This window comes from Spermophilus citellus (assembly GCF_964194105.1).
Source record: "Spermophilus citellus genome assembly, chromosome: 13".
NCBI lineage: Eukaryota > Metazoa > Chordata > Mammalia > Rodentia > Sciuridae > Spermophilus > Spermophilus citellus.
Genome location: NC_138193.1, coordinates 53,314,037 through 53,341,350, shown reverse-complemented (window position 1 = coordinate 53,341,350; position 27,314 = coordinate 53,314,037). Strand labels below are relative to the sequence as shown.

Genomic DNA, 27,314 nt, shown 5'->3' with positions numbered 1-27,314 from the left:
AAGCACTTAGTTAGAAAATGGTCCCGAGACTCTACTACAGCGTCTTCTACATAATATTTCCACGGTTTTTTAACAATAGGAAAGACAAAGCCAAAAATAAGAGAGATAAATTTCTTTAAACTAAATATCAGCTCCTGGCCTCAGATATCCAGAGCCATCAGCTCCTGGCCTCAGACATCCAGAGCCCTAACAATGCCCCTGCCAGGCTGGGGATATAGCTCAGTTGGTAGAGTGCCTGCCTCACATGCACCAAGCCCTGGGTTGAATCCCCAACACAAAGAAAAAAAAAAAGAAAGAAAAAAAAAGTATCCCTGCCACTCGTGGTCCCACCTAATACACCTCCGGAACCCTAATTCCGATGTGGGTGGACTGGACATTGGGAAAATCTTGCCTTAACCCAAGGCCTCCAGCCAAGCCCTGTCCCAACTGTGGGCAACGGGGACAGTGGAAAGTGAAATGTCCCCAGACAAGGACACCATTGCCCTTGGTGATGCTACCTGCTTCCCATGTCCCATTCACTGAGTGTCTAGAATGAGGGGGCTCGGGCTCCACTGCCCCTACCACCTCAGCTTCTACATGTGAGGAGCCCCAGTTTACAGGGTGAGTGAACAGCCATGTAGTTTCATTTTTGATTGACACAGGGACAAGCCTTTCACTTTTCACCCAATGCCATGGACCCACTTTTTAAGGCAGACATCCCTATTATGGGAGTCTAAGGAACCCCTATATATCCACTATAGACACTCCTATTTTTTGCACAATTCGATCCCTCTCATTATCCATTCTTTTATAGTTATGCAAAGTTGCCCTGCTCCCTACTGGGACAGTATCCTCTCCACAAAGTAAAAGCCTCAATCATCATCCCCCCTTTAAACTCCACAACCATCTTCTTAATACATTCTGGCCCAGATTAGTCCCTGAGCCCCCTAAGCGTCCTGATTGTTCTTTGCCCATTGGAATCAACCCTACATTCTGGGATACTTCTCAACCTAAAATAGCTAAACACCACTCCCCTGTTCATATCCCACTAAAAGATACCACTCACTATATTCCCTTCCCCAATAACCATTAACTCCCTGACTCTCAGAAGTTTAAAGCACATCAATCATCTCCCATTTATTGCAGTTCCATCTCCTCATACCAAATTTCCTCACACCTTCCCCATACTCAGAGTAAAGAAACCCAATGGCCAATTCTGGCTAGTACAGAAGGTCAGAAAAATCGATGCGGCAAGTGTTCCCACATATCCTGCAGTAACGAATCCCTATACCCTTATCTCATATCCTAGCCTCCACCACACGTTTCTCAGTGCTTCACCTGAAATCTACCTTGTTCACTATTCCCCTTCATCCTGCCTTGTGTTCACTTATGTGTTTACCGGGACTGACCCAGGCACTAATTTTTCTCAGCAGCTCACCTGGGCTCTTCTCCCACAGGGAATCTGCAATAGCCCATACTACTTTGGCCAGGCTCTCCAAAAAGACCTGGCCACATTAAATTTATCCCCCAGCCATCTCATGCAACATGTAGATGATCTCCTGCTCGGTAGCCCATCCCCCAAATTCTCCAAACATCACCACCAAACTACTTAATGCACTGGCCTCCTAAGGTACCAGGTCTCTCAATCAAAGACCCTGCTCTGCTAGCTCAGGTGCAATAGTTAGGTATACAATACGCCAGAATGACACCAGGCCTTAAAGAACATCCCCCTACCTTCCACTAAAAGAGATAGGCTTTCCCTCTTAGGCCTTTTTCATTATTTTCACATCGGGATACCCAAATTCTCTCTCATTGCCAAACCCTTTTATGAAGCCTCAAAAGGGAATCTTTTAGATCTTCCATCTCCCCATTCCTTTTCTTCCACCTTTTCTACTCTCCAGAATTCTCTTCTGGAATCCTTAACTCTTTATTGACCTATCCCTAATAAGCCTTTCTTCCTGTCACTCCACTCTGGCAAAGAAGACAAAGGAGTCCTTGGGACTTCTTTACCCCAAGTCAGGGAAAATCCCCCACCCCACTGCATTGTTATCCAAACAATTAGACTTAGTTTATCAAGGCTGGCCCCAATGAGAGACTGCAGCACTATTGATCCTGGAGGCCAGAAAATTTGGATTATGTCAAACTTTTACTATTCTTACCACACACTCCCTTTCAAAACTTCTCAGTTGGTGGTCATTTCTCTCCATTCCCTCAACCTTCCCCCAAACAGAGTCCAATGACTGCACGCACAACTCCTGGATCCCCTAACTACCTAGCAGCAAGACTCCCTATTAAACCCTGCCACTCTTTGCCAAAAAAAAAAAAAAAAAAAAAAAAAAATCTGCCCATGTGATTTCTCACTCGAGTCCTGACACCCTCCATTTTTAAAAATATTTATTTCTTATTCGTAGTTGGACACAATACCTCTATTTCATTATTTTTATTTGATGCTGAGGATCAAACCCAGGGCCCTGCCCTTGTGAGGTGAGCACTCTACCTCTGAGCCACAATCCCAGCCCCACCCTTGATTTCTTAAAGAACCCCTTTTTACATATAGCTGATCAGCCACTCCCTGACTGCCCAGACTGGTTCATAATTGGAAGCTCCCACAAAGAGTCCATGTTGGATATGGAAACTGACAAACTCCAAAATACTGTGGCTTGGCAAGAGGGGGTAAAGAAGAAAGCAGCATGTTGATGGCATTGAACATTTCCTACTGCATTCTTTCCCAGTGACAGGAAAACCCCTAGAAAGGAAGCCAGAGCATTGATCCTTTCCCAAATAAATCTTTTCCCAGTAACACTACAATGGAACCCTGAAGGGAAAGAGTTAAACACTGAATGCTGACCCCAGACCCTCCATTCTTCTCCAAGTAAAAACACTGTACAGTAAAAACAAATTTTCAAATTCTCCCAAACCTATTTCCCGAGTACTCATTATTAAGTCACCTCTCTGCAACCTATATAAGCATTGATTCCCCGTTGGGCCCATGGCTCATTTTCCACCTTCTGAGAAGTGGGTCCATCAGAGGCAGCACTCTGTTCTTCATTAAAAGCTGTGCTGATCCATGAAGTTTGTATCCAGCCTGGTCCTTTTGTGCTAACAGTCCCCAATCTTTGGAGGCTATGCTATATACTTCAAGGAAAGATTACAGCAGATTCTTCTTTTGTCCTCAGCCATTTAATTCAGGCTGCTCCCCTCCCCTCAGGCACCACATCTCAACAGGCTGAAGTTGCTGATCTCACTAAAGATTTGATTGAACAAATCAGTCAATATTTTTACTGATTCCAAATATACTTATAACATAATTCATTCTAACATCCTAATCTGCAGGGAAAGAGGTTTTGTTCCTCAGGCAGGAATTTTTAATGCTAATTACATAAGAAATCTGCTTGAAGCTGCTCCGTTATTCCACAAGATGGGAGCATTGCACTGTAAAGGACATCAGGCTGGCAAGGGATACATTTCCTTAGGAAATAATACAGGAGACTGGCTAGAGAAGCAGGCTGCTCTCTCTCACGATCACCCTCATCTTCACAAGCCTCTATGTCCACAAATCTCCAGTTTCTCCCTCATGAAACTAAAGTCCTATTATCTTACCCTGATATGCACTCCCTCCAATGATGCCTGAAGAATTCACTAAACCTGTCCTCTTCAGATTTACAGAATCTCAAAAAAGGCCTTTTTGAGGTGATTCTGACCACACCCACCACAGCTAAAATTCAAGGCCACCCATCCCAGATACATTTAAGCAATTTCAAATCCGTTCCTGCTAATGCCACTAATCATTCTGTTCTCACAGGCCTCACTGGACTACACATGACCTACCTCCCAGCCATTCCTGAGGAAACCGCTGACCCTCATTCCTAGAACTCTTAGGGTTTCTGTCTCAGATATCCTTCTACCTTTTAAAATATTTTTTTAGTTATATTGGGCACAATACCTGTATTTTATTTGTTTATTTATATGGGGTGCTGAGGACCGAACCTAGTGCCTCACATGTACTAGGCGAGTGCTCTACTGTGGACCCACGACCCCAGCCTCTACTTCCTTTTCTTAATAGCACTCAAGAGTGAAATTAAATTCATCATATTTACTCCCCCTTCATCTTTCAACTCTTCAAACATTAGAAGAGGAGAATGTTCCTGCCTTCAAGGAACATTCATTGTCCTGACCCCACCCAAATTAATTTCCTCTCTTTGTGTTTTCCACATATCATCTTTAACTTCACAAACTGCCACACCAGACCAGAAACAGCAGAGACAAGAAGTGGCTGATGTATTCAGTGAGAATCCTCTCTCTACAGGCAAAAATGTTAATGTCTTGAGCCTGGAAGACAAACCCCACGCCATGGGGATAGGTTAAGAGAGATAACTGGGGGCAATGGAGGAAAACAGGTCAGTTCATTATTCCTATTAGCATGTTCCTCATGCTGGTCTTCATAATATGCACAACTGCCAGCATGGCTAGAGACACAGAGGCTTATAGGGCCCACATTCTACAGCCTGTCTCTGCTCACCCAGTAACATGGTTTGATCCTCCCCCTTCAATCTATCTTAATTCCAAGGCCTTCTTGCCTGGTCCTTTCTTGACAACCAGGTCCTCCCAACAATCTTGTTCAATTATTCAGGACTGTCCTCCTGATCCGCTCTTTGTGTTTCTCTCAGAAACTCATATTGTTACCACACTGGGCCTCGAAACTCGGCTTACATATGTCCCAAAATAACAGGATCAAGAGGCCAGGCTTATTTTCCTCACTGGCAGAGGCTCACCTGCATGCCAGGAAGTTAATGTTAATTACTCATTAAGCAGACCCATATGCTCTTACCATTCGCACAGAAATCATTCACCAAAAGTTTTACAATGGTCTGAAGGTGATAACCCTATCATCGAATCTTTCTGTTGTAGGAAAACAAGTTATAGATTGGGGTTCTCCTGGGGAACTGACTTGATGCTGAATCTAGAACTCTGGGATGAAAATTACCTCATAGAGACAATTTAGAACATCTGGCTTATAGAGCTGTTTTCCATTCTAACATCACTAGATACTGGTCTAAGTGAGAATTATCACCTGCCATGAGAATGGATTTTCTGCCAATTCAGGACACAATATGGAAAATAGGTCTGACTGAGGAGACTTTGGGGATCTGGAAGGGTAATTCTCAATATAATAAGTTGAAAAATGTTATCTATCGTAACATTTCCTTTCATAAGGAATTGTACCTTCACAGTATGTGTATTAAATCCCTATGTTTTAGGGTCCAGACCCATTCAAATACCCATTCAAATTTTGTGATGCCTCACAAAAATCTATATTATGTTAAATGTGTAAAGTGTATGCTACAACAACATTTGAACTCTATGGCAAAGTTCAGCACAAACTATAATGACTCTCAAAGGGATCCTTGTAAAATTAAAAGTACCATGGCAGGAGGCCCATTAAGTACCATCCACGTAGGAACTACTGAGGCACCTGAAACACCACACTAAATGGCTCATCTGGTGGCTGAGAGCTGGGACTGTTGTTTTGACTGCAGCGGAGACATTGCATCAGCAGGTCCATTACCTTCAACAATTCCATAAGAATGTTACTGAGACCTGGCAAACTCAAGAACATATGGATCCGGATAATTCAAACAAAATTCAACAACTAAAAGATTCTATTATTTGACTAGGAGAATAAGTACCACATTTACAATGGGCTCAGAAACTTCAGGGTCATTGTAATATCACCCAATTTTGTGTCACTAGAGATCCATATGATGACACTGAGACACAATGGCAAAATGTATGTAATCACCTAATGGGACTTGATCTTTTTCATATCAATACTTGTTTGAATTAAAATTACAATCTCAGGTTCTGCCATAGAAAATGCAAAAACATCTACTTTTGATAAGAAATTTGGGGCAGTTTAGCTAAGGGGATTTCCTCCCTCAACTCTTTGAAATACTTTTCTACACATATACCTAGGCTACTAGCTATAACTACACAGTTAATTTCTATTCTAGTTCTGCACAGTCTTTCAAACAGGTTGGAAATGATTAGACCATCAGGAAAATATGGTTCCAAAGTTAATCATGCTTGCAATGCTCCAAAGGACCCGAACTCCTGAGATCATGGAAAGTGAACCCTGAGTTTGAAAGAGATACAATGGCCTTGATTAAGGGAAATAGGCTCCCCAAGGATAGGACCTGCTAAAATTGTTTTCCGAGAACTAACAAATCTGTTAATCTTCACCTTTATCATAATAGCCTTTCTTCTCCCTATTCTTAACTGTGTACAAAAAACATTTTCTTAATGAGGTGACCTGTCTGGCTCAAGCCCTCTCCAGAATACAGTCCAAATTTCTGAAACCACAAAAGGAAGACTGTGCCTGAGCCCCAAGTCTACTCCCACATATACTCTTCTTCAGCCTCAACCACCAGAGAACCCATGTTCTTTTCCAGAACTCTGAGATCAGGGGTCCTCCTACTTCACCGTTTCTCACCAAGAAGCAACCAGATCTGAAATCATTGCCACTATTCATTATGACTTCTCAGAGTCTGAAATAAAAGATATGCAAATGACAACCCAAAAACAGTGTGGCCTAGGAAGAGGGAGGGAGGGAAAAGCAGAACATTGATAACATTGATCCTTTCCCAATACTTCCTTTCCCAGTGACATAAAAATCCCTGGGAAGGAAGCAAACATCACTCAGTGACAAAACATCCCTGGAAAAGGGCAAGAATTGGTCCTTTCCCAATATATCCATTCTCAGGGATAGGACAATGCACCCTCCATTTCTGCCCTATGAAAACACTGCCAATAAAAACAAATTTCTAGTTTTTGCAACCTTTTTCCTGAATGCCCACGTCCTGTTAAAGTCTTCAATGGGTAAGTTACCTCCCAGTTTGTAACCTATATAAACCCAGATCAGCAGCCATTTCTAAACAAAAAGTCTGCCCATCTGATGCCTGACTCCATAGCTGAATAAAGGCTTTGCTGAATTCATGAGGTCTGCACCCGTCTCCATCATCTCCATCTCCTTAACCTATAGTAGCTGGGGATACCCTTGATTTCTAAGAGAACACAAGGAATGATCTGGCTTACAGATACTCACTGTATGTTCTTAGTCTTACATTACATGCCAGTATTATAGAAGTAAGCTATCTGAGGTATGCGACTGAGATAAAAAGAAAAAAAAAATATACCCTGAAAAAGGTGACATACTCCAAGCCATATCTTTATACCACCAAACATTTCACAATCCCTCCTAGCTAAGAATTATCCCACACACAACCAGCAAAAAATAAATTATATTCCATAATTAGCAGTGTAAGAGATGGGAAAATAGGCCTGTAAATGTACTATTTATCTTTATTTATGAGCAATTTTTTCTATATATGCGCTTGTCTTCCTGTGGGTTCTTGACATCGTGAATCACACTATCTACACATGTCTCTGAAGAAGTCCAAAAATTAAATAAAGGTCCACTGACAACTAACAGAAAATTTTTTAAAAAAACAACTTACCACATTTCTGGTGGGGTGACACACGTCTATAATCCCAGCAGCTTGGGAGACTGAGGCAGGAAGATCGCAAGTTCAAAGCATACATCAGCAATGGCAAGGTGCTAAGCAACTCAGTGCGACCATGTCTCTAATAAAACATAAAATAGGGCTGGTGATGTGGCTCAGTGGTAGAGTTCAATCCCTGGTAAACCCCCACCACCACAAAAAAAAAAAAAAAAAAAAAAAAAAAAACCTTACCACCAAGGAAAATGATTAAATCCCATAGTTGTATTCCCCCACAACCAGCTCAGTACTCATATATATATTATTACCAATTCAGTCCTGACTGACTTTATCGCATTACAAGAGAAAGTGGTGAAACTAACACTCTCCAGGGGATCAAAAGCAAAAGCAATTTAGATGAAGTTGGGCTGAACAGACACACCCCTTCCTTGGGTGCACAGCATAACCACAATGCTTTTTCCACAAGCCTCTCTTTGCATGTCTACACAAATCCATCAGGCCCTAAGCAACATAGTGAGACCCTGTCTCTAAAAAAAATAAAAAAGGCTGGGGATGTGAGGTAATGGGAAAGTGTCCCTGGTTTAAATTCCAAGGACCCGACCCCCCAGCAAAAAAAAAAAAAAAAAAAAAAAAAAAAAAATCAATTCCCCCTTTTATTAACACAAAATGAGACCTCAATGAGTTGACTTGTTTCTAACAAAAAGTTAAAATTTAAAAGTCCACGTTAACCTCTCTTTTCTTTATGTTATCCATACTTCTTTATGTTCTCTTAATGTTCTAACTTTTCTCCTGGCCTTCCACCCAAACATGCAAGACAAAGAATGTGAGAAGCCCAAGATTCTATAGTGGCTGTTTGCATGGGGGAGGAAGTCACAGTAACTGCCACACTGGATCCTCTTACATAAGAAGAGAGAAAGGATCCTCAGTGCCTCTCACATATGAAAGAGGCTGATGGCAGAAAGTCTACATGACCAAGGAGCTGTCCTCAGGAAATTATAAGTTAAAGGAGTACAACAAAAATCCAGAGAGGGAAATTTTACAGTCAACTAAGTCTTCCACCTCTCTAGAGTTTCTGCTATTGTTCAGAGTTCATTTTTCAAAGAATCAACTCACAGAAAAAAAGACCCCTGCTTCTGCAAGTTAAAATAAAGTAATATCAATGTGTACAAGAATGCAGACTCAAGGCTTGTCCATGAAAAAATGTCTACAATGAAGAGGGGTGGGGGAAGGAGAGCAGAAGAGAGTTACCAGTCGAACCTGGCCCAGCCCAGGCCAAAGAAAGCAGGGATCAAGGAGAAACTAAAGAGAATCTTGGGCCACATCATTCCCCAGAGAATGCACTCAAGGAACTTCCCCCTAGGGCTGGGATTGTGGCTCAGTGGTAGAAAGTTAGCCTAGCACACGTGAGACACTGGGCTTGACCCATGAATAAAATAAAAGTATTGGGTCCATCTACAACTAGGAAAAAAAAAAGTTTTTAACCCCTTTCTGAATGCTTGAATACTGCAGTAACTTCACTAATCAAATCAACTTCTGTGGTTCCAGAACCACTATACTTGCTCAACCTAGATGTCTCTTTCTTCCATCTCCAGGGATGTTAACTGAATATGTTAATAGAATAATGTATCACTATTACCTCTTATACTGTGAAACATAATTTATAACATATTCATAATATATTAATGAACATTTAAGAGGAACACAGAGATGATATCCCTAACACAAGAGCCTGGGGGAGGGGAGCCATGGGGTGAGCCCATTATGTCCCTCCTGCAGGGCTCACCTACCAGAACTGAGCCATTTAGTTTCTATTATAACTTTCCTGTCACTTTCTCCACCCAATCAACTCTCTTGTCATTTTCCCCACCCAATCCCACCTTCTCCTTGGGAGTCTGACCACTCTATTGGCTACTTCATACCTTTAAACGGCCAGGTTTGTGACATCATTCTCCCACCAAACCTACTGCCACCTGCAGGAATCTTAGGCTTGCCATGTAGTTGTAAACAAATTTGAATCATCGCAAGTGACCAGTGACCAGTAACCAGTCATTAGAGTGGCCAGTAAACAGTGACCAGTGAACTCCATACTGGGAAACATGCATTCACTAGCCTCAGCCACCCACACATCCTCTGGGGTGGTCTCCTCATCCTTTGTATCTACAATTGATGTGACCTCTTCTCTGACCATGTCAGGTGAGTAAAGAAACTTTTGAAAGTTTTTCATTAGACTTTTACCTGCCTCAATTTACTAATGGAGTCAAAAGAGCTTAGAATAATAGGGGAAAGGATGGAACTAGAAATCTGGACACCTAACTTCATTGGGAATTTGACATGTACTAGGTATAGAACTGGACTAGTTTACTCTCACAAAATCTGTTTCCTGATTTGCTACATGAGGATAACAGATTGCCCATGTTCTGGTCCCTTACTTTTCTTGCATCTTGAGGGGCATGGTTTAGAGAATGAAATCAGATTTCATGGTGGTGTTGTTTCAACTGAAAGAGACAAAACCTAGGCAGGGTGGAAACCAAGAGGTTTCCTCTGTAACAGTTTCCCTTCACAAAGATTTCTACTTCAGTATTTCAAATTTAGTGCTGTTCATAAAAGGGACATTCACATATTTGAGAGTTTTCTATTTAAACTAGGTGAAAAGAGAAATAGGGAGAGAGGAGCAGGAGGCAGGGCTGTAAGGAGGCAGATGTTCTTGGGGAAGCAAGTTTGTGACTGTTTAAGCACAAGGCAACAGGAACTCGGTGGACGAAGAAAATATAAAAATAAAGGAGAAGAAAATGTTAGAATAATAGAGATGAAGAGAATGATGTTCTCGAGAAAAAAAGAGGTTGGTTGGGATGGATGTGAAAGAAAAGCAAAGATTTTATTGAAACCAACAGACAGCACAGAGTGACTCTTCCCAGAGGCTGGTTTAGAGAATGTTTAGATTAACAGACCAGCAAGTAAACTAAGACTTGAAGTAGGGTATCACTGGGGTAAGCAGGTTATCAGAAAAGCCACACTTGGCTGTTACAGTTTTCCTATGATCTCTTTCAACACAGATGATGTTGACAGTTTGAACATGAATATGTTAGAAGTATGTTTTAGAAATGATTCTTCCTCCAAACAAGCCAAAGAAAGTGGTTCTAGACAGAGCTGGGGAAATGGCATTTTCCATGTCCTATTTTGTTCTGGTTTTTAAACTACAGGGATTTCTAAAAAATGTTTTGTCCAAACCTGCATCAGAAGGACACAATCCTTTGTGTGATATAAGCTGTCAAGGTGAAGCTGTTTTCCATATTTACAACAGTTTTTTTTTTCTAAAAAAGACAATATAAAAACAGTCATTGATGATTTCTAAATCTAAGAACCTAACGAAAGAACTATATAAGAATAAAAATTCAAGCTCACATCTCTAATTCCGAGTTTATTTAAATAATTATGTGAAGACTTTTTGTTTTGTCTACATTTCAAATGATTGTTTGGGGCTGGGGTGTAGGGTAGCTCAAACATTTTTGTATTAATATAAAAGGGAGAAAAAATGTCAGAAAAAAAGACAAAAATTGTTTTAAATTTGTTATTTTATTATACTGTGATTGTTTTCTCAGACTTTAGGGACAAGACTTTTCTCTAAATGTGACAATAAACTAGGCTTCTATGATTTTGTTAAAGCATTTTTTCTGTTTTTTTTAATAACCAAAAGGATTATCAGAAAATGTGTTTATATCAATTGAAATATCTAACTAGTGGAATTAATGTCTTTCATTTGTTGTTGGTAATCCTTAGAGGAAGAGAAACAAGAACAATAATGACTTTACACTTATTGTTTTTTTCTCTAGTACGTACAAAATTTCTTCTGTCCTTCCTTCTGTCCTACTTCCCTTCTTCTTTCCCTCACTCCCTCCATTTCTCTCTCCTTCCCTCCCTGCCTTGCTCCTTATGCCTTCCTTCCTTCCTCTCATTCATTCTTTCTTTCTTCTTTTCTTCTCTTCTTTCCAGTTCTGAGGATTGAACACAGGGTCTCATGCATGCTAGGCAAGCATGTTACACAAGCTATATCTCCAGGATATTTTATTTCTTTTCTCAGATAGGATCTTGCTCAATTGCCCAGAGTGGCTTTGAATTCCTGGTTTCCTGCAATCCCACTGCCTCAGGCTCCCGAGTGCTGGGACCAGAGGCCCACCACACCATGCCCAGATTCATCCTGGGTTTTGGCTTTAGTTTTCGCTTCTCCACATGGCTACCCAACTGTTCACTTTACTTAAATTTGTGTTCACTTTACTTCAAATTTGTGTTCACTTTACTTCAAATTACACACATTTTTAGTATAGCTTCTCTGTCTATAGGTACTGCTTGAGAATGCATTCAAACTCACCTTCAATTATGAGCTTTGTTTTGATTAACAGTATTCACTAAAATCAAAGAGAAACATTCACTTTCATAATATTGTATGCATGATAACAGAACTCATTTCTTAGCAAATTTGATATACACTCACTTTTGCTCATATCCATATGTTCATTACTATCTAGTCATTTCTTTTAGTTCTGACCTGTTTTTGACTTTTGCTTCTATCTTTCCAGAACATACTGTAACTCCCTCCAAATGAAACTTTTTGTAATATCTATTTATCAGTTGTAGTTAAAGACAATACTTTTATTTTATTTATTTTTACATGGTGCTGAGGATTGAACCCAGGGCCTCGCATGTGCTACGCAAGCGCCCTAACACTGAGCCATAACCTCAGCCCTCACATGAATCTTATGAAATATGACACTTTTACTGATGGATGAATTATCACTATTGTTATTGTTATAACCACACTAAAGGTGAGTAACCTGAAGCTCAGAAAGTTTCAATTTCTTTCAAGAAGCATTTCTTGAGAAACTGAATTTCAGGTAGTCATTTTCATGTAGGATCAGCAGTTAGGCTGAAAGAGGGCAAAGAATGACCCTTAAATTATCATTTGGATGGTAAAACTGAACTCCAGGAAATATCATGTGACCTGGACAAACAAAAGGAGATACTAAAGATCACTATGGTGGGCTGGGGATGTGGCTCAAGCGGTAGCGCGCTCGCCTGGCATGCGTGCGGCCCGGGTTCGATCCTCAGCACCACATACCAACAAAGATGTTGTGTCCGCCGAGAACTAAAAAAATAAATATTAAAAATTCTCTCTCTCTCTCTCTCTCTCCTCTCTCACTCTCTCTTTAAAAAAAAAAAAAAAAAAAAAAAAAAAAAAAAAAAAAAAGATCACTATGGTGATATCAGTACAATTTTTGATGAACAGGGAAAAACAAATTTCTGTATCTCCAGATTTCTGGTCTTTGGAACAAGAGTCCTGCCAGGGAGAAAGTTTCCATAATCTGTTGCTGATTTTGAACTAGTCAATCTCACTTCCCTGACCCTTGGTGTACTCATTTGCTAACTGGTAATGTTGGGGTTTTCTCTGAGTTCGAAAATACTTCAGTTCTAGGGCGAATTCAGGAGTCAACACTAGTGCAGGCTCAAAGGAAAGGTAGGACAGGTAGAAGGATGCTTATAGGGAGCAATGTGTGAAGCAGACCACTTGGGACTTCTGTGCCCAATTTGAGAGAAAAGGCAGGTAATCAGAAGAGTACTTGCAGCCATCCTAAATGGAATGATTTGGGGTCTCTCAATGATTATCGGAATCAGGGCCCTCCTGATTAGTACAACAATAAGATGTCATTGTTCCTCGAATATTGTAAGAATCTGCCTGTCTCATCGATATTTTCACCATCCTCTTCTTCCTACAGAAAATTTCCAAAATTCTTCTTTACACGGAACTGCACATTCTCTGCAGCTCTCTCTTCCTGTGGTGACCAATGCAGCTTCCCTGACAGGAAGTGTCTGCAACCTCTCCAGAGCCTCTGCTCCAGCTGCCACTTCAGCATGGTTACTGCCCTCAACCTGTGGCACCTCCTTCCAGACACTCATGGGCAGTGCCTACCTTTATCAACATGCTAGCACAGCCATGGTGTCTGGGGTTACTGGCCAGAACCAGATGCCCATGGCACCTGCCCCCTATCCAAGTATTTCTGAGTGGTATAGCCCAGGAAGTGCTGAAAAGAGCTCATCTTCACTCAGGGACTTTAATCTGACTGTCACTGACCAGAATACAGCAGATTCTTCCCTATCTATGACATCCCAGTATGACAAAACTTCCGAAGCCAATGTCATGATCCCTGGGTATCCACTACTATCTGGTAGGCTCGTCCAGGTGACACTATCTCAGATTCCAAATCAAGGACATTGCCTCTCACTACCCCACCAAGAAGGAAGCCAGGTCTACTACTGTGATCATAACTCTCTGGGGACTCTGCTCTCTGGAGAACATTGGTCCTGCCTGCAATCCTATGGCTCTGTGCCATATGCAGGAAGTAGTGCCGCTGCCCCTCAACCAGAAATGGTGACAGTGCTGAAGGAAGTTCAGCCCACAAATGTCCTACCATCAGTCCCTACACCTGTGACCTACTACTCTGTGTCCACTCCAAGTAGAGAAGGAACAAATTTTCAAGGTGAGTACAAACAGCAAAAAGGGGAAGGAATAAGATTACCATTCGAAAGGAGGGTCCAGTTTTCAGCTGGTAACTGTGGGTCCACACATCCCTAGAATTCAAGTGCTGAGATTTTAACCACAATCTTGTTCAGCAGTCCCCATTTTCAGACTCTGTAAGAGAAGCATGCAGCACAGCATAATGGCCACCCATGCATTTAAGAGACCTCTAGGAGCACATGGAAGGAAGCGGCTGTTCAGTATTTTTGCACTCAGTCCAGCTACACATCCACACTATAAATATATTTCCCTAATTTTACTTTGGTTTAGAAAAATACATCAACACATATCAGGGGGTGACACTTTAATTGTTCCTTAATTGACTGCAGGATTTAACCTCTGTATGTAGAGTTGCTGTCCAAAGCAGGAGTCCAAAACCCCCTACCATTCACATTGATTTCATGAGCAACAGCTCCACCTTCTCCTAGTTCATGGTGTTAAGTGTTCTTACATTCTGGGGAGAGTGGAGAGAATTGAGGGGCCCCTATATGAGAACGAGAGACTTCATGAAAGAGTTTTTCTGTGTTTCCCACAGAGGAGACAAGTGCTCTACCGGAAACCCATGCTGCCATGGTGATGAACCAGCCCAAAAGTAAGACTTCAAGGGATCACCTGTAACTAATACGCAACTCTTAACAGATATCTGTCAGTGGTCCTTAAAAAGAGCTAATGGAAATGCTTTCTCCAAAGTAGGTGGTTTCCCTGAATAGTGTGTCGCTGGGAAGGGGAGCATCCTACTTACCATCGTCCTTGATTCCTTTGCAGGGATGGAAACTTCCCTAGGGATGGAGGCTTCCTTGGGACTGCAACCTCCAAGTCAGACATTTTGTCTGCCACAGCCTCCAGAATTCTCATACATCTGCAAAAACAGAAAAAGCCAAATACTTGAGAAAAACTCACAAACTGAACTTGGGGACATTTCCACAATAACTCCAGTCCAAACATCTACTGATTTCTTGGCATTGCCTCCAAATCAAAGCCAGGAGCAAACAGAGATTAAGAATTTGTGTGAGATTAACACCATGCTCTCAGAGCCACTGGATGCCTACCAAATTGCCATGGAGAAACAGGATCCTCCACTACTCCCTTTAGACATCCCTGAAATCCACCAGCTTCTGGCCTCCATTGGTCCTCTGGACAAAGAGGAGAAGCCACATTCTGAAAATATCCTTCTAGAAAGGAACAAAAAACATAAAGCCTCAGAGTCTCCTCATGGAACTCCTCAGGCCAAAATGCAGCTAAGGGACCTGGAATGTGCATTAGGAGGAGAAGCTGCTCCCAGGGATGCAGACAGCAGTAGGGCCAATGTGCACACAGCCAAGCACCCTAACAGCAGAGCTCAGGAAGCTGCAGCCAGCAGGAACAGCAAGGCTAAGGGCCATGGGCAGGAAAAGACCAAGAGAACCAGAGAAAACAACTCCAAGAAAGCCGAGGAGAGGAAGCAGCCAGGCAACAAAGTCAAGGCACAAGAGAAGCCAACTGTGCCCAAACTAAAGCGGAAGAGGAACCAACCTGAGCTTTGCCAAGAGTCCTTTAAAAAACCTCGGAGCTCTCTCAGCATGCACATGTTGGAGTCGGTGCAGGTTTTCCACGCACTGGGGAAGAAGAATGATAAGAAAACTGGGCTCTCTTCCTTCCGGGCCCCGGGAAACTCAGGCAGTACCCAAGACCCCCGTCCATGCCCAGCTATGAAACCATGGCTGGTGGTTAAGGGTCCTGAGAAATCACAAGTCAAAGCCCAGAATCCAGATATCAGTGCTGAAGGAGAGGGTCCCCCTCCATTAATTTATGAGCCTCCACCACCTGGGAAGGTTAAATTGGTACCTTTGCCTTTTCTGACGCAGGAGAAACCTCCACCTCGACCAGTAATCAATAGGAGGCCACAGTCTCTGGCCTCACAGAGACCTACTGGGGCTTACCCTGCCCAGCCTGGCCCTGCTAGCTCAGCTCAACCCATGGCAGTCAACACATCCCAAACACCTACTGCCAACCCATCTTGGATGCGTCCTGCCAAGCCAGCTCAGCCCGTTTCGACTCATGCCATTCAGTCAGGTGTGAGCGCTTCTAAACAGCCTACTGTCCCTTGCTCTGCTGCTTCTGGGCCTGCACCCTACAAAACATCATCTTGTACTTCTCTTCATTGGCAACCCGTTCCCAGGGTTGGGACCAAGCCCCAGTCACAACCACCCAAGCCTCAAAACCAATATCTCCTCCAAGACTTTGCCTTACAACCAATTCCATGGAGGAAACCCAATGTTCCTGGGCAAGTACTATCAACTCCCATCACCAAACAGCAGAGGCCAGAGCGGGAAGCCATGAAGAAGAAGGCTCAACAAGAGCGTGAGAATGCTGCCAAGTACACTGCAATGGGGAGAGTGCAGTGTTTCATTGAGAGGGAAAGAGAGATGGAGATCTCTCGCTACTATGGCTACATAATGTAAGAGCTGCAAAGATCAGTGGTGCCACTTAGGGACCAAATAGTTTTCCACATGTATATAGGTAGAGTGATACACATTTATTTATTCTCAGATGCTTTCAAAGTTTAATAAAATTACATAGAGAAATGTAATATAATTCACTAATATATAATAAAGAGGCCTTCTGGTACCACTGAGAATTGTTAGAAAATAAAGAGGCCTTTGGGTACTACATGGGTACCAAATAGTGTTCTCATATACACATAGATAGATAGATGAGAATTTATTCATATTTGAAAAGGTAATATAGTTTAATAAAGAAATGCTATAGTATTGATTAGAGGGTAAGTAATAAAGAGGCTTTATATTGCCATTTGAATACCAAATAGTTTTGCACATATATATACAGACAGGTACATAGATACAAAAGTGTTCACTTATATATTTTCAAGACTTAATACAGTTGAATAAAGAAATGTAATAGTATTGTTTGAGAGATAAGTAATAAAGATGCTTTCTGGTATTGCCTGGGCGTCACATAGTTTTCCACAAGTGTAGATACAAATTTTATAACTATGTAGATACAAAGATACAAATGTATTCATTCTAATATATTTTTAAAGTTTAGTCAAATTGAATGAAGAAATTCCATAGAATTGGTTAATAGATAATAAAGAGGCCTTGTGTTACCACTTGGCTATCAAACATTTGTCCTCATAGACCTATGAATATGTACTCATTCCAATATACTTTTAAAACTTAATAAAATTGAATAAAGAAATGTAATGGAATTGATTAATAGAAAATAAACAGGAATTTTGAGTTTGAATGGCTGTTAAGTGTGGGAATCTGACAGCCCTATTGGCTACCTCATACTTTTAAACTGACAGTTTTGTGACATCATTCTCTCACCAAACCTACTACCATCTGCTAGAAGCTTAGGCTGGCCATACAATTAGTTGTAAACAAATTTGGATCATCGCAAGTGACCAATGACCAGTAACCAATCATCAGAATAGCCAGTGGCCAGTAAACAGTGTCCAGTGAACTCCGTACTGGAAAACATGCATTCTCTAGCCTCAGCCACCCTCACATCCTCTGGGGTGGTCTCCTCATCCTTTGTATTGCAATTGATGTGACCTCTTCTCTGACCTTGACATGTAAGGAAAGAATCTTTTTAAAGCATTTCATTACACTTTTACCTGCCTAAATTTAGTAACGGAGTGAAAAGAACTTAGAATAATAGAAGAAAGAATGGAACTAGAAATCTGGACACCTAATTTCACTTTTGACTTTGACATGTACTAGGTATGGGACTGGACCATCTTTAAATCTCTCACAACATCTGTTTCCTTCTACAGAAGGATAATAGACTACCCATGCTCTCATCCCTTTGTTTCCTAATATTGACTCTTGAGGGACATGTTTATAGAGAATGAAGTGAGCTTTCATGGTTGTGTTTGTTTCAACTGAAAGAGACAAATCCTAGGCAGGGTGGAAACCAAGAGGTTTCCTGAAAAAGTCTCCCTCCACCAATATTTCCACTTCAGTATTTCAAATTTAGTGCTGTTCATAAAAGGGACATTCACATATTTGAGAGTTTTCTGTTTACACTAGGTGAAAAGAGAAATATGGAGAGGGGAGCAGGAGGACAGGGCTGTAAGGAGGCAGATGTTCTTGGGGAAGCAAGTTTGTGATTGTTTAAGCACAAGGCAACAGGAACTCTGTGGAGGAAGAAAATATAAAAATAAGGGAGAAGAAAATGTCAGAATAAAAGAGACGAAGAGCATGATGTTCTCAAGATAAAGGAAGTTGGTTGGGATGGATGTGGAAGAAAAGCAAAGATTTATTTAAACCAACAGACAGCATAGAGTGAATCTTCATAGAGGCTGGTTTAGAGAATGTTTAGATTAATAGACTAGCAAGGGGCTGGGGATGTGGCTCAAGCGGTAGCGCGCTCGCCTGGCATGCGTGCGGCCCGGGTTCGATCCTCAGCACCACATACCAACAAAGATGTTGTGTCTGCCAAGAACTAAAAAATAAATATTAAAAATTCTCTTTCTCTCTCTCTCTCTCTCTCTCTCCCTCCTCTCTCACTCTCTCTTTAAAAAAAAATAAAAAAATAAAGCTGAGTAATAAAAAAAAAATGGACTAGCAAGGAAACTAAGACTTGAATTAGGGTATCACTGGGATAAGCAGTTTATCAGAAAAGTCACACTTGGCTGTTACAGTTTTTCTATGACCTTTTTGAATACCGATGATGTTGACAGTTTGAAAATGAACATTTTAGAAGTATGTTTTAGAAATGATTATTCATACAAACATGTCATAAAAGTGGGTATAGACAGGGCTGGGGCAACTGCATTCTCCATGTCCTACTTTACTCTGATTTCTGGGCTACATGGATTTTGAAAAACTGATGTTCCCTAACATGCATCAGAAGGACGAATTCCTTTGTATGACAGGTAGTTTTCAAAGAGTTCACTCTCTAAAATAGAATACCTATACAGAGACAATAATGGTTTTTAAACCTAAAAACCAAAAGAGAGACCTACAGAGGGACAAAAATTCAACTTCCACATCTCGAATTCCACATTTATCTAAAATAATTTTATGAAGTCTTTTTGGGTTTTCTTTCTCTTAAAATATGTATTTTTAGTTGCAGTTGGACACAATTCCTTTATCTATATGTGGAGCTGAGGCATGAACCCAGTGCCTCACATGTGCTAGGCGAGCTCTCTAACACTGAGCCCCAGCCCCAGCCCCTCTAATTGGTTGTTCTATATGGGCTGAGGGTGAAGATCAGTGGCGGAGTGCATGCTTAGCATGTGGGAAGCCCTGGGTTCACTTCCCAGCACCAGTAACCCTAAAAAAATTAGATTTAAATGTATTATGATATTCTAGTGGTGATGTGTCTTTTTCAGACTTTAGAGTCAACATATTCCTGTTAAACATGATTATAAACTAGATTTTGAGGACAAATGTAAATTTCATGACCATATTCAAGCATTTTTCCTGTTTTTTTTAACTGAAATGTTTATCAAAAAAATGTTTTATATATTAATTGAAATATCTTCAAGTGAAATTCATATCATTAACTTAGTGTGGGTAATATTTAGAGGAATATGAAAAAGCACAGTGATGAAATTAATTTACACTTCTTATTTCATTCTCTACTTGGCCAAAATACCCTTCCTTCCTTCCTTCCTTCCTTCCTTCCTTCCTTCCTTCTTTCCTTCCTTTCTTTCTCTCATTCCTTTCTTTCTTCTTTCCAGTGCTGGGAAATGAATGCAGAAATTGAAATGCAGGGTCTCATTCATGCTAGGCAGGCATGCTACCACAATCTACATCCCCAGCACATTTTGTTGAGGTCCTCATATAAGATCTTGCTATATTGCCCATGGTGGTTTTGAATTCCTGGGCTCCAACAACCCCGCAGCCTCAGCCTCCTGAATGCTGGGACCACAGGCACACCCCACCATTCATAGTGGGCTTTTGCTTTGGTTTTTGCTTTATTGCATGTGATGGGAAAGAGAATGGTTTGAATTTTGCTTTTTTGCGGTACCAGGGAATGAATCTAGGGACACTTTACTACTGAGCTACATCCCCAGCACTCCCCCTTTTTTATTGACACAATATAATTATTTATTCATTTTTATGTAGTACTGAGGATTGAACCCAGTGCATCACATGTAGGAGACAAGAGCTCTACCACAGAGCTGCAGCCCCAGCCCTTCTAAAATTTTATTTTGATACAGTGTCTCAATAAATGGCCAAGGCCTTCTTCAAACTTGCAATCCTCCTGCCTCAGGCTCCTGAGTAGCTGAGATTACAGGTATGTGCCACTGCAGCTGGCTTCATAACACTGTTTTTGAAATAGGTAGCTACATACATTGTGGCTACCTATATGTTCACTTTTACTTAATTTTGCTGCTTATATTGGCTGATAGAGTTTCTCTGCCTATACGTACTGCATAGAAATTCATTTAAAATCATCTTCAACGGTGGGCAGTGTTTTGGTTAACAGTATTCAGGAAAATAGACTAGAAACATTCACTTTCATAATATTTTATGCATGATAACAGATCTTCATTTGCTAGTGAATTTGCTACATTTCCAAGTTTTCATCAGTATCTATGCGTTATTTTTAGTTATATGATGTTTTTCATTTTTGCCTTTCTGTCTTTCCAGAACATGCTACATATTCCTTTATATGAAACTTAAGTAATATAAGATTTTGATTCATGGATGAATTATCACTCTTAGTGTTATTGTAATCACCCTCCAGATAAGTAACCTGAAGCTCATAGAGTTTAAATAACATTTTTCTTCCAGAAAGCATTTTTTGAGAAACTTACTCTCAGGTAGTCATTTTGAAGTAGGATCAAAAGCCAGGCTTAAACAGGGTAAAGAAAGACCCATTATCTGAATGGTACAAGTAAACTCTAGAAAATGGCAGATGAGCTGCACAAGCAAAATGAGACGCGAAAGATAACAGTGGTGATACCAGGACTGTTTTCTATGAAGAGGGAAAAATAAAATTCTATTTCCCTGTCTTGTGCTCTTTGTCTAGAGCACAGAGTCCAGACAAGGGAGTAATTTTCTATGACCTGGTACTGATACTGAACAAATCAATTTTACTTATCTGAGCCTCCGTTTTCCTCACTTACAAACTTTTAATGTTAAGTGTACTCAAAGTCCTAAAATGCTTCAGCTTTAGGGCATGTTCATAAGTTAATACTATGGCCCACTCAAAGGAAAGAGAGGGCAGAGAGAAGGATGCTTTTAGGGAACAATGAGTGAAGCAGATCACTTGGGTCTACTGTGCCCAATTGGACAGAAAAGACACCTGATCACAAGAGTACCAAACTGCTCCCACACTTGCAGCCATCTTAAATGGTTTGATTTGGGGTATCTCAATGATTTCCGGTATTGGAGGCTTCCTGACTGCCACAACCTTAGGATGATATTCGTCCAGAGATATCATAAGAATCTCTCAGTCTCATCACATTTTCACCACCCTCTTTCTTCCTACAGAAAATTTCCAAAATTCTTCTTTACATGGAACTGCACTCAGCAACTCAGTGAGACCCTGTCTCTAAATAAAATACAAAAATGGGATGAGGATATGGCTCAGTGGTCAAGTGCCCCTGACTTCAATTTCTTGTACCCAGCTCCAAAAAATTATATTCTATTATAATATATAAATAAAAAGAAGAAATAAAGTTTTTTTTAAAAAAGTAATTAGAAATACAAAAAAGTTATAGTGTCTGCATTTAAGCAAGTTTATAAAATAAATGTGTAAACTAAATATAAAATCGTAAATCCCTAACCTGAAGTGCACCAAAGGACCCTAAATTTTCTTATGTCATTTAAATACTTTTGACATTCTCAACCTTGAGAATGGAACTTTACCTAAAACAAAGATCTTGAATTTTTAGGAAATAAATTGTATAACTCATAGCTAACTAGCCAGAAACAAAGGAACAAAATATGTCTAAAATACAACATATTTCTCATGTACACATTTAATCATTAATATTAACAGACACACATATTAAATATCTTTCCAAGCATGCATAAGAATATGTTTTCCAAACTTGTCATTTTTCTTGATGAGATACAGACTTTAAAGAAACTATAGGTGGTGCTCCAAAGCATAGATTAATCTCCATGTTATGGTTTCACTGTAGCTTTTTCTTTTTTTTTAAGTTTTATTTAGTTATACATGACAGTAGAATGCATTGATGCACTTTGATATATCATACAGAGATGAGATATAATTTCTCATTTTTCTGAGTGTACATGTTATAGAATCAAATTGATCATGCAGTCACATGCCTACTTCTTAAGGGACAACTTCATCAGGTAATTCCACCTTCAAGTAAAAAGACATAATTTGCATTCTATAATAATGTACAGCTTTAAAATCCAATGCGTTTGAGACACTTCCCTATAAAGTAGCTCATCCCAACTTTTTCCTCCCATGTATTTACTTTTCAACTTCTATCATTTTGTATTCCCAATAGGTTCGCAGCAAACATTTTACCAGGGTGAACAATTTGTGAACAATTTCATTCCATTTCTGCTTTCAGAGCACCCCCATTCCCTAGTAATGTTCCACATAGGCTGCTGTAGCATTGCAATGCATGCAACTCACCTAGCATCCTCGGGAGGAATTTCCTCAACTTTAAAGTTATTTGTCCTTCTGAGGGCTCTAAGCCCTCATTGATTAAAGCCATAAAACAACAGGAACTGTACTTTTTCATTGTAGATCCATTGGCTAACATGGATTCATGACCATGATAGCTAATTAAGGCATCTAGCCTTGAGGCTTTATGCTTCTACCTCTGACTGCTTTGTGCAGAAGACTTGGCCCCAAGAACCTACCAGTTGGTTTCTCATTGTATATCTTGGTTATCACCATACTTGGCTAGCCCATCCATATAACTGATTTTGGGCACAGTGAGACAACATTTATATCAGATATACTTGAATGACCAGGAAGATGTATTGAATATCCACTGGAGTCCCAAAAGAATGTAGGTGCTGAGAAGGGAGCTGTAAGCAAGTCAGAAAATCTCCTGTCTTTCTGGACATCATATTCTAGTGGACAATGAAAGACAATACACCAACCAAACCATCTCAGAGAGAGGTAAGGACTATCAAGAAAACTGAAACAAGACCAACTGATACAGAGTAACTGGGTAGCTCCTTAGAATGGATGGACAGGGAAGTTCTCTCTGAGGAGGTGACATGAATGATAAGATGGAACCAGCCAAGTTAAGAGCACTACAAAAGAACTTCATGAGAGTAATCAGCTGGGCAAAGGTCTGGAATGGAACTGCAGATGTCCTGAGGGTGTGGCTGGAGAGTAGCAAGGAACAAGGAAAGTGGGAGATGAGGTCAGAGAGGCGACAGTGGTTGAATCTAGGTAAAGAGTATGAATCCTAATCCCAAGCCTCATGGGAGGTCATTGGAGGATTTTAGGTATCTTTTCCAGATACCTAATACATGAAGAAGAAAACAGAGACAGGAGTAAGGGCTATTTGCAGCAACTGTGAAGTAGCTGACACTAATAAAATGTGACAATTTTTGGTAGAACCAATGTAGTGTATGGAGGATTGAGGGTTTCCTATCTTTAATAAAACCAAGAAGAGAATATGGAAGGAACTCAGTGACAGATAGTATAGTACACTGAACCAAGATGAGTCCTAGTTATTCTGCTCAGTACAAAATATAGGGATGGAGTTGTCCTTTGGATGATATTCTCAGTACAAAAACTGAGGGTTTCGGTCAGGGGAGGACTTGATGCTACGTTCCAGAGTTTTGGATCAAGGCTCTCTGGGTCCTTCTGACCACATTTTAGACTAGTTTTAGCATGTACGATGATGCTGAGACTGCAAGCTACAATTCAATGGATGGAATTATGAAAAAAAATATTGCTAGGAATCCTGAGAATAGGAGAGGGAAACAGCATTTGCCTGATTATAACTGAATGTTGGATCTGAATATTTTACTATGTACAAATTATATTGCTATCAAAAATCATCTTACTGCCTGCTATAAAGTTTGACCTTGAATTTCCCTAAAGGCACACATGTTCATGACTTAGTTTTCACCATGGTACTATAGGGAAAAGGTGGAACTTTTAAGAGGTGGGGCCTAAACCCGGCACAATGTTTTATGTCCATAATCCTAGCTACCTGGGAGGCTGAAGCAGAATGATCTCAAGTTCCAGGCCCCCTGAGCACTAGAGCAAGATTCTGTCTCAAAATAAAATTTTCAAAGTGCTGGTAATGATCCAGGGTTCAAACCCCAGTACTGGGAAATAAAGAGGGTGCCTAGTGGGATAACTTCTGGTCACTGAGTGCATGGGCTTGAAGTGGACAATGGGGCCCAATACCTCCACTTCCCTCCCTTTCTCTCGCTCATTCATCCAGGTCATGAGGTAAGCAGCTTCTTCCACCATACGCACCCTTCCATCATGTGCTGCTTTGCCATCTGACTAAGGACTGAAACCTCCAAAGCTGTGAAACAAAACAAACCTTTTCTCTTTAAAGGTGAATATCTCAGGTGTTTGTTACAGTAACAAAAAGCTGACAATACTCCACATTCCTCCTGGTCTTATACCTACTGCCTTTGAAGGACATGAAAATGACAAAGCTCAAAAACAGTGTGGCCTTTGAAGAAGATGGCGGGGGTGGGGGGAAGAAGGCACCACCTTAATAACAATGATCATTCCCCAATACATCCTTTCCCAGAGACAAGACAATCCCTGGAAAGGAAACAAACATCACTCAATGACAAGACAAACCCGGAAAAGGGCAAGCATTGATCCTTTCCCAATATATCCTTTCTCAGTGGCAGTACATTAGACCCTCCATTATTGTCCTGTAAAACCACTGCTTAGTAAAAAAAATTTTGCAACCTTTTTCCTGAATGCCCACATCTTGTTAAAGTCTTCAAAGGCTAAGTCACCTCCCAGGGTGTTACCCAGACTGCTCCTGTAATGGGTGGCCATTTTCTAACCAGAAAGTTTGCCCATCTGATACCTGACTACACAGCTGAATAAAGGTTTTGATGAATTCATAAGGTCTGCACCTGTCTCCACCATTTTGTGCTTATACCCTTAACCTATAGTAGCTGTGATGTCCCAGAGAACTTATGGAATGATCTGGCTTGCAGATACTCACTGTATGTTCTTAGTCTCATATTACACACAAGTATTAAATAAGTAAGCTATCTGAGGTATGTAACTGAGCTAAAAAAGAAAAAAAAATCTTTAAAAAAGTTTACATAGCCCAAGCCATATCTTTATACTGCCAAACATTCCACAATTCCTTCTCAGCTAAGCATTACCCCACTCAGGCACACAAAAAAATTATATTCCATAATTAGCACTGAAAGAGATGGGGAAAATAGGTTTATAACTGCAATATGTATTTTTATATATGAGCAATTTTTTTCTATATATGCACTAACTAAGACTGGAGGATACAAAGAGAGATTCTTAAGCAGGAATGCTTGATAATTATCAAAACAAACTATCAAGAGGAACTGCCAGAGTCAGAAGTTTTTAGTTAATTTAAGGCCAACAGATATTCCTAACCTATACAGGTAGGCTAGATGTTTGCTAGTATGATTATCCAGCCCTAAGTACCAGAAATAAAGGGTTCTCTACGAGACATGAAGGCTGTACCAGTAAAAATTTTACAAGATCAGATGAAACTGAGTAGCATAACTACATCTCATGGGGATGGACATCTGCAACATTAAAAGTTAAATGTTGTGTTTACATTCCTGATAACTCTACAGATGTTGAAGATTTACATTCCTATATAAAGGCCTTGTCTACTCTGGCCTTATCATGGGGACATCTTCTCAAGTCTTCACACCTCGTAGTGAGAAATATTAACTTCTGTTGTCTTCATATTCATTGACATGTTCCAGAGACTGCAATATTTGTTCAGTACTCATGTTTTTGGTTTCTCCTTCATAGAACCACCCATTCCCAGAAGACTTTACAACCTGTTCTTCCGCAACCAGACTTCAATCTGACTAGAACTCCAAAGCTGTTTGCCCCATCCCACATCACGCCCCCTCTTAGCTCCAAAGAAGCCACAACAGTTGTCACTCCTTTTTTCTTACAACAATGAAGCCAGAAATAGACAGTCAATATAGATAGGTAAATCCAGTCAGGTTGGATCAAGGAGGCCAGTTTTGGGTGAGTCTTGGAAGTTGGGGACTGTCACCTAAGGGATTAAAATTCCTTCAGAGCTCTTCCTCTACCCTACCAAAGATTTCAAAGAGACATAAAAGAGAAGGGGGGAATGATGAACCCAGCCTAATTTCATTTTAAGATTGGAAGCCATCAGATCACAAAGTCATGAAAAGTTAATTTCTGTTTTACCATAAATTACTACAATTTCTAACCTTGTTTGGAATTTCTGCCCATGCCTTGACCTCACCCATGCCTGGCTTTCTGTGGCCAGATAACAACCCTCTCTAAAACCTTAGTGGCTCCTCATAATTCCTGGCTCCCCCCGATCAGATAACCTATTATGAAACCTCAGTGGTGTCTCATAAATTCTGATGTTGGAATTTGAATTTATTCCCTACATTGAAATGTTAAGCCATGTACATCATTAACCTACTATCTGCCTTTGTATTTTCCTTGTCAAAATCCTGTTATCTGTAAGTTCTCAAGACACCCCCATTTGCAACTTTTTATTCTAAAACTGTGTTGCTAGAGAGATGGGGTCTAGTCTGCAGTTTAGGGACACAGAGTCCTGGACAACTCCTATGTACACTTTAATTGATTCATAATTGGAGTCGTGGTCTTTTCTTTCCATTGTACTCTTTTCTTTCCATTGCAGTCTTTTCTTTCCATTGTGGTTTAACAGGGCATGGTGGCACTACTGTGTAATTCCAGCAGCTTGGGAGGCTGAGGCAGGAGGATCCCGAGTTCAAAGTAAACATCAGAAACAGCAAGGTACTAAGCCACTCATGAGACCCTGCTCCTAAATAATATATAAAGGTAAGGTTGGGAATGTGGCTCAGTGGTGGAGTTCATCCCTAGTACCTTTCCCCACCAAAAAAAAGCTTACCATAAAGGAAAATGATTAAATCCATAGTTTTACTCCCCAAAACCAGCTGACCAGCTGAGTGTGTGTGTGTGTGTGTGTATTTGCCAACTCAGTCCTGACTTACTTTATAACACTCATAAGAGAAGTCAGTGAAAAAAAACACTCTCCACAAGTTCAAAAGCAAAGGAGTTTTTTAGGTGAAGTTGGGCTGAACAGAGACACACCTCTTCCTTGGGTGCACAGC

At 40.6% G+C, this 27,314-nt stretch overlaps 1 protein-coding gene and 1 pseudogene across 2 annotated transcripts in view; both read left to right on the top strand.

Annotated features, from left to right (window-relative positions):
- The window catches only part of LOC308632773 (centromere protein I-like), a 358,828-nt pseudogene that overhangs the window by 313,919 nt on the left and 17,595 nt on the right, over positions 1-27,314 (top strand). The gene's annotated exons all lie outside the window — the stretch shown is intronic.
- On the top strand, positions 9,593-16,505 carry LOC308632398 (uncharacterized protein C2orf78-like; the record flags this gene model as incomplete). The annotated part of the gene is made up of 4 exons (XM_081264482.1): positions 9,593-9,689; positions 13,265-14,026; positions 14,600-14,656; positions 14,830-16,505. 4 exons carry the CDS (start codon positions 9,593-9,595, stop codon positions 16,503-16,505), a joined length of 2,592 nt encoding a protein of 863 aa, XP_081120608.1.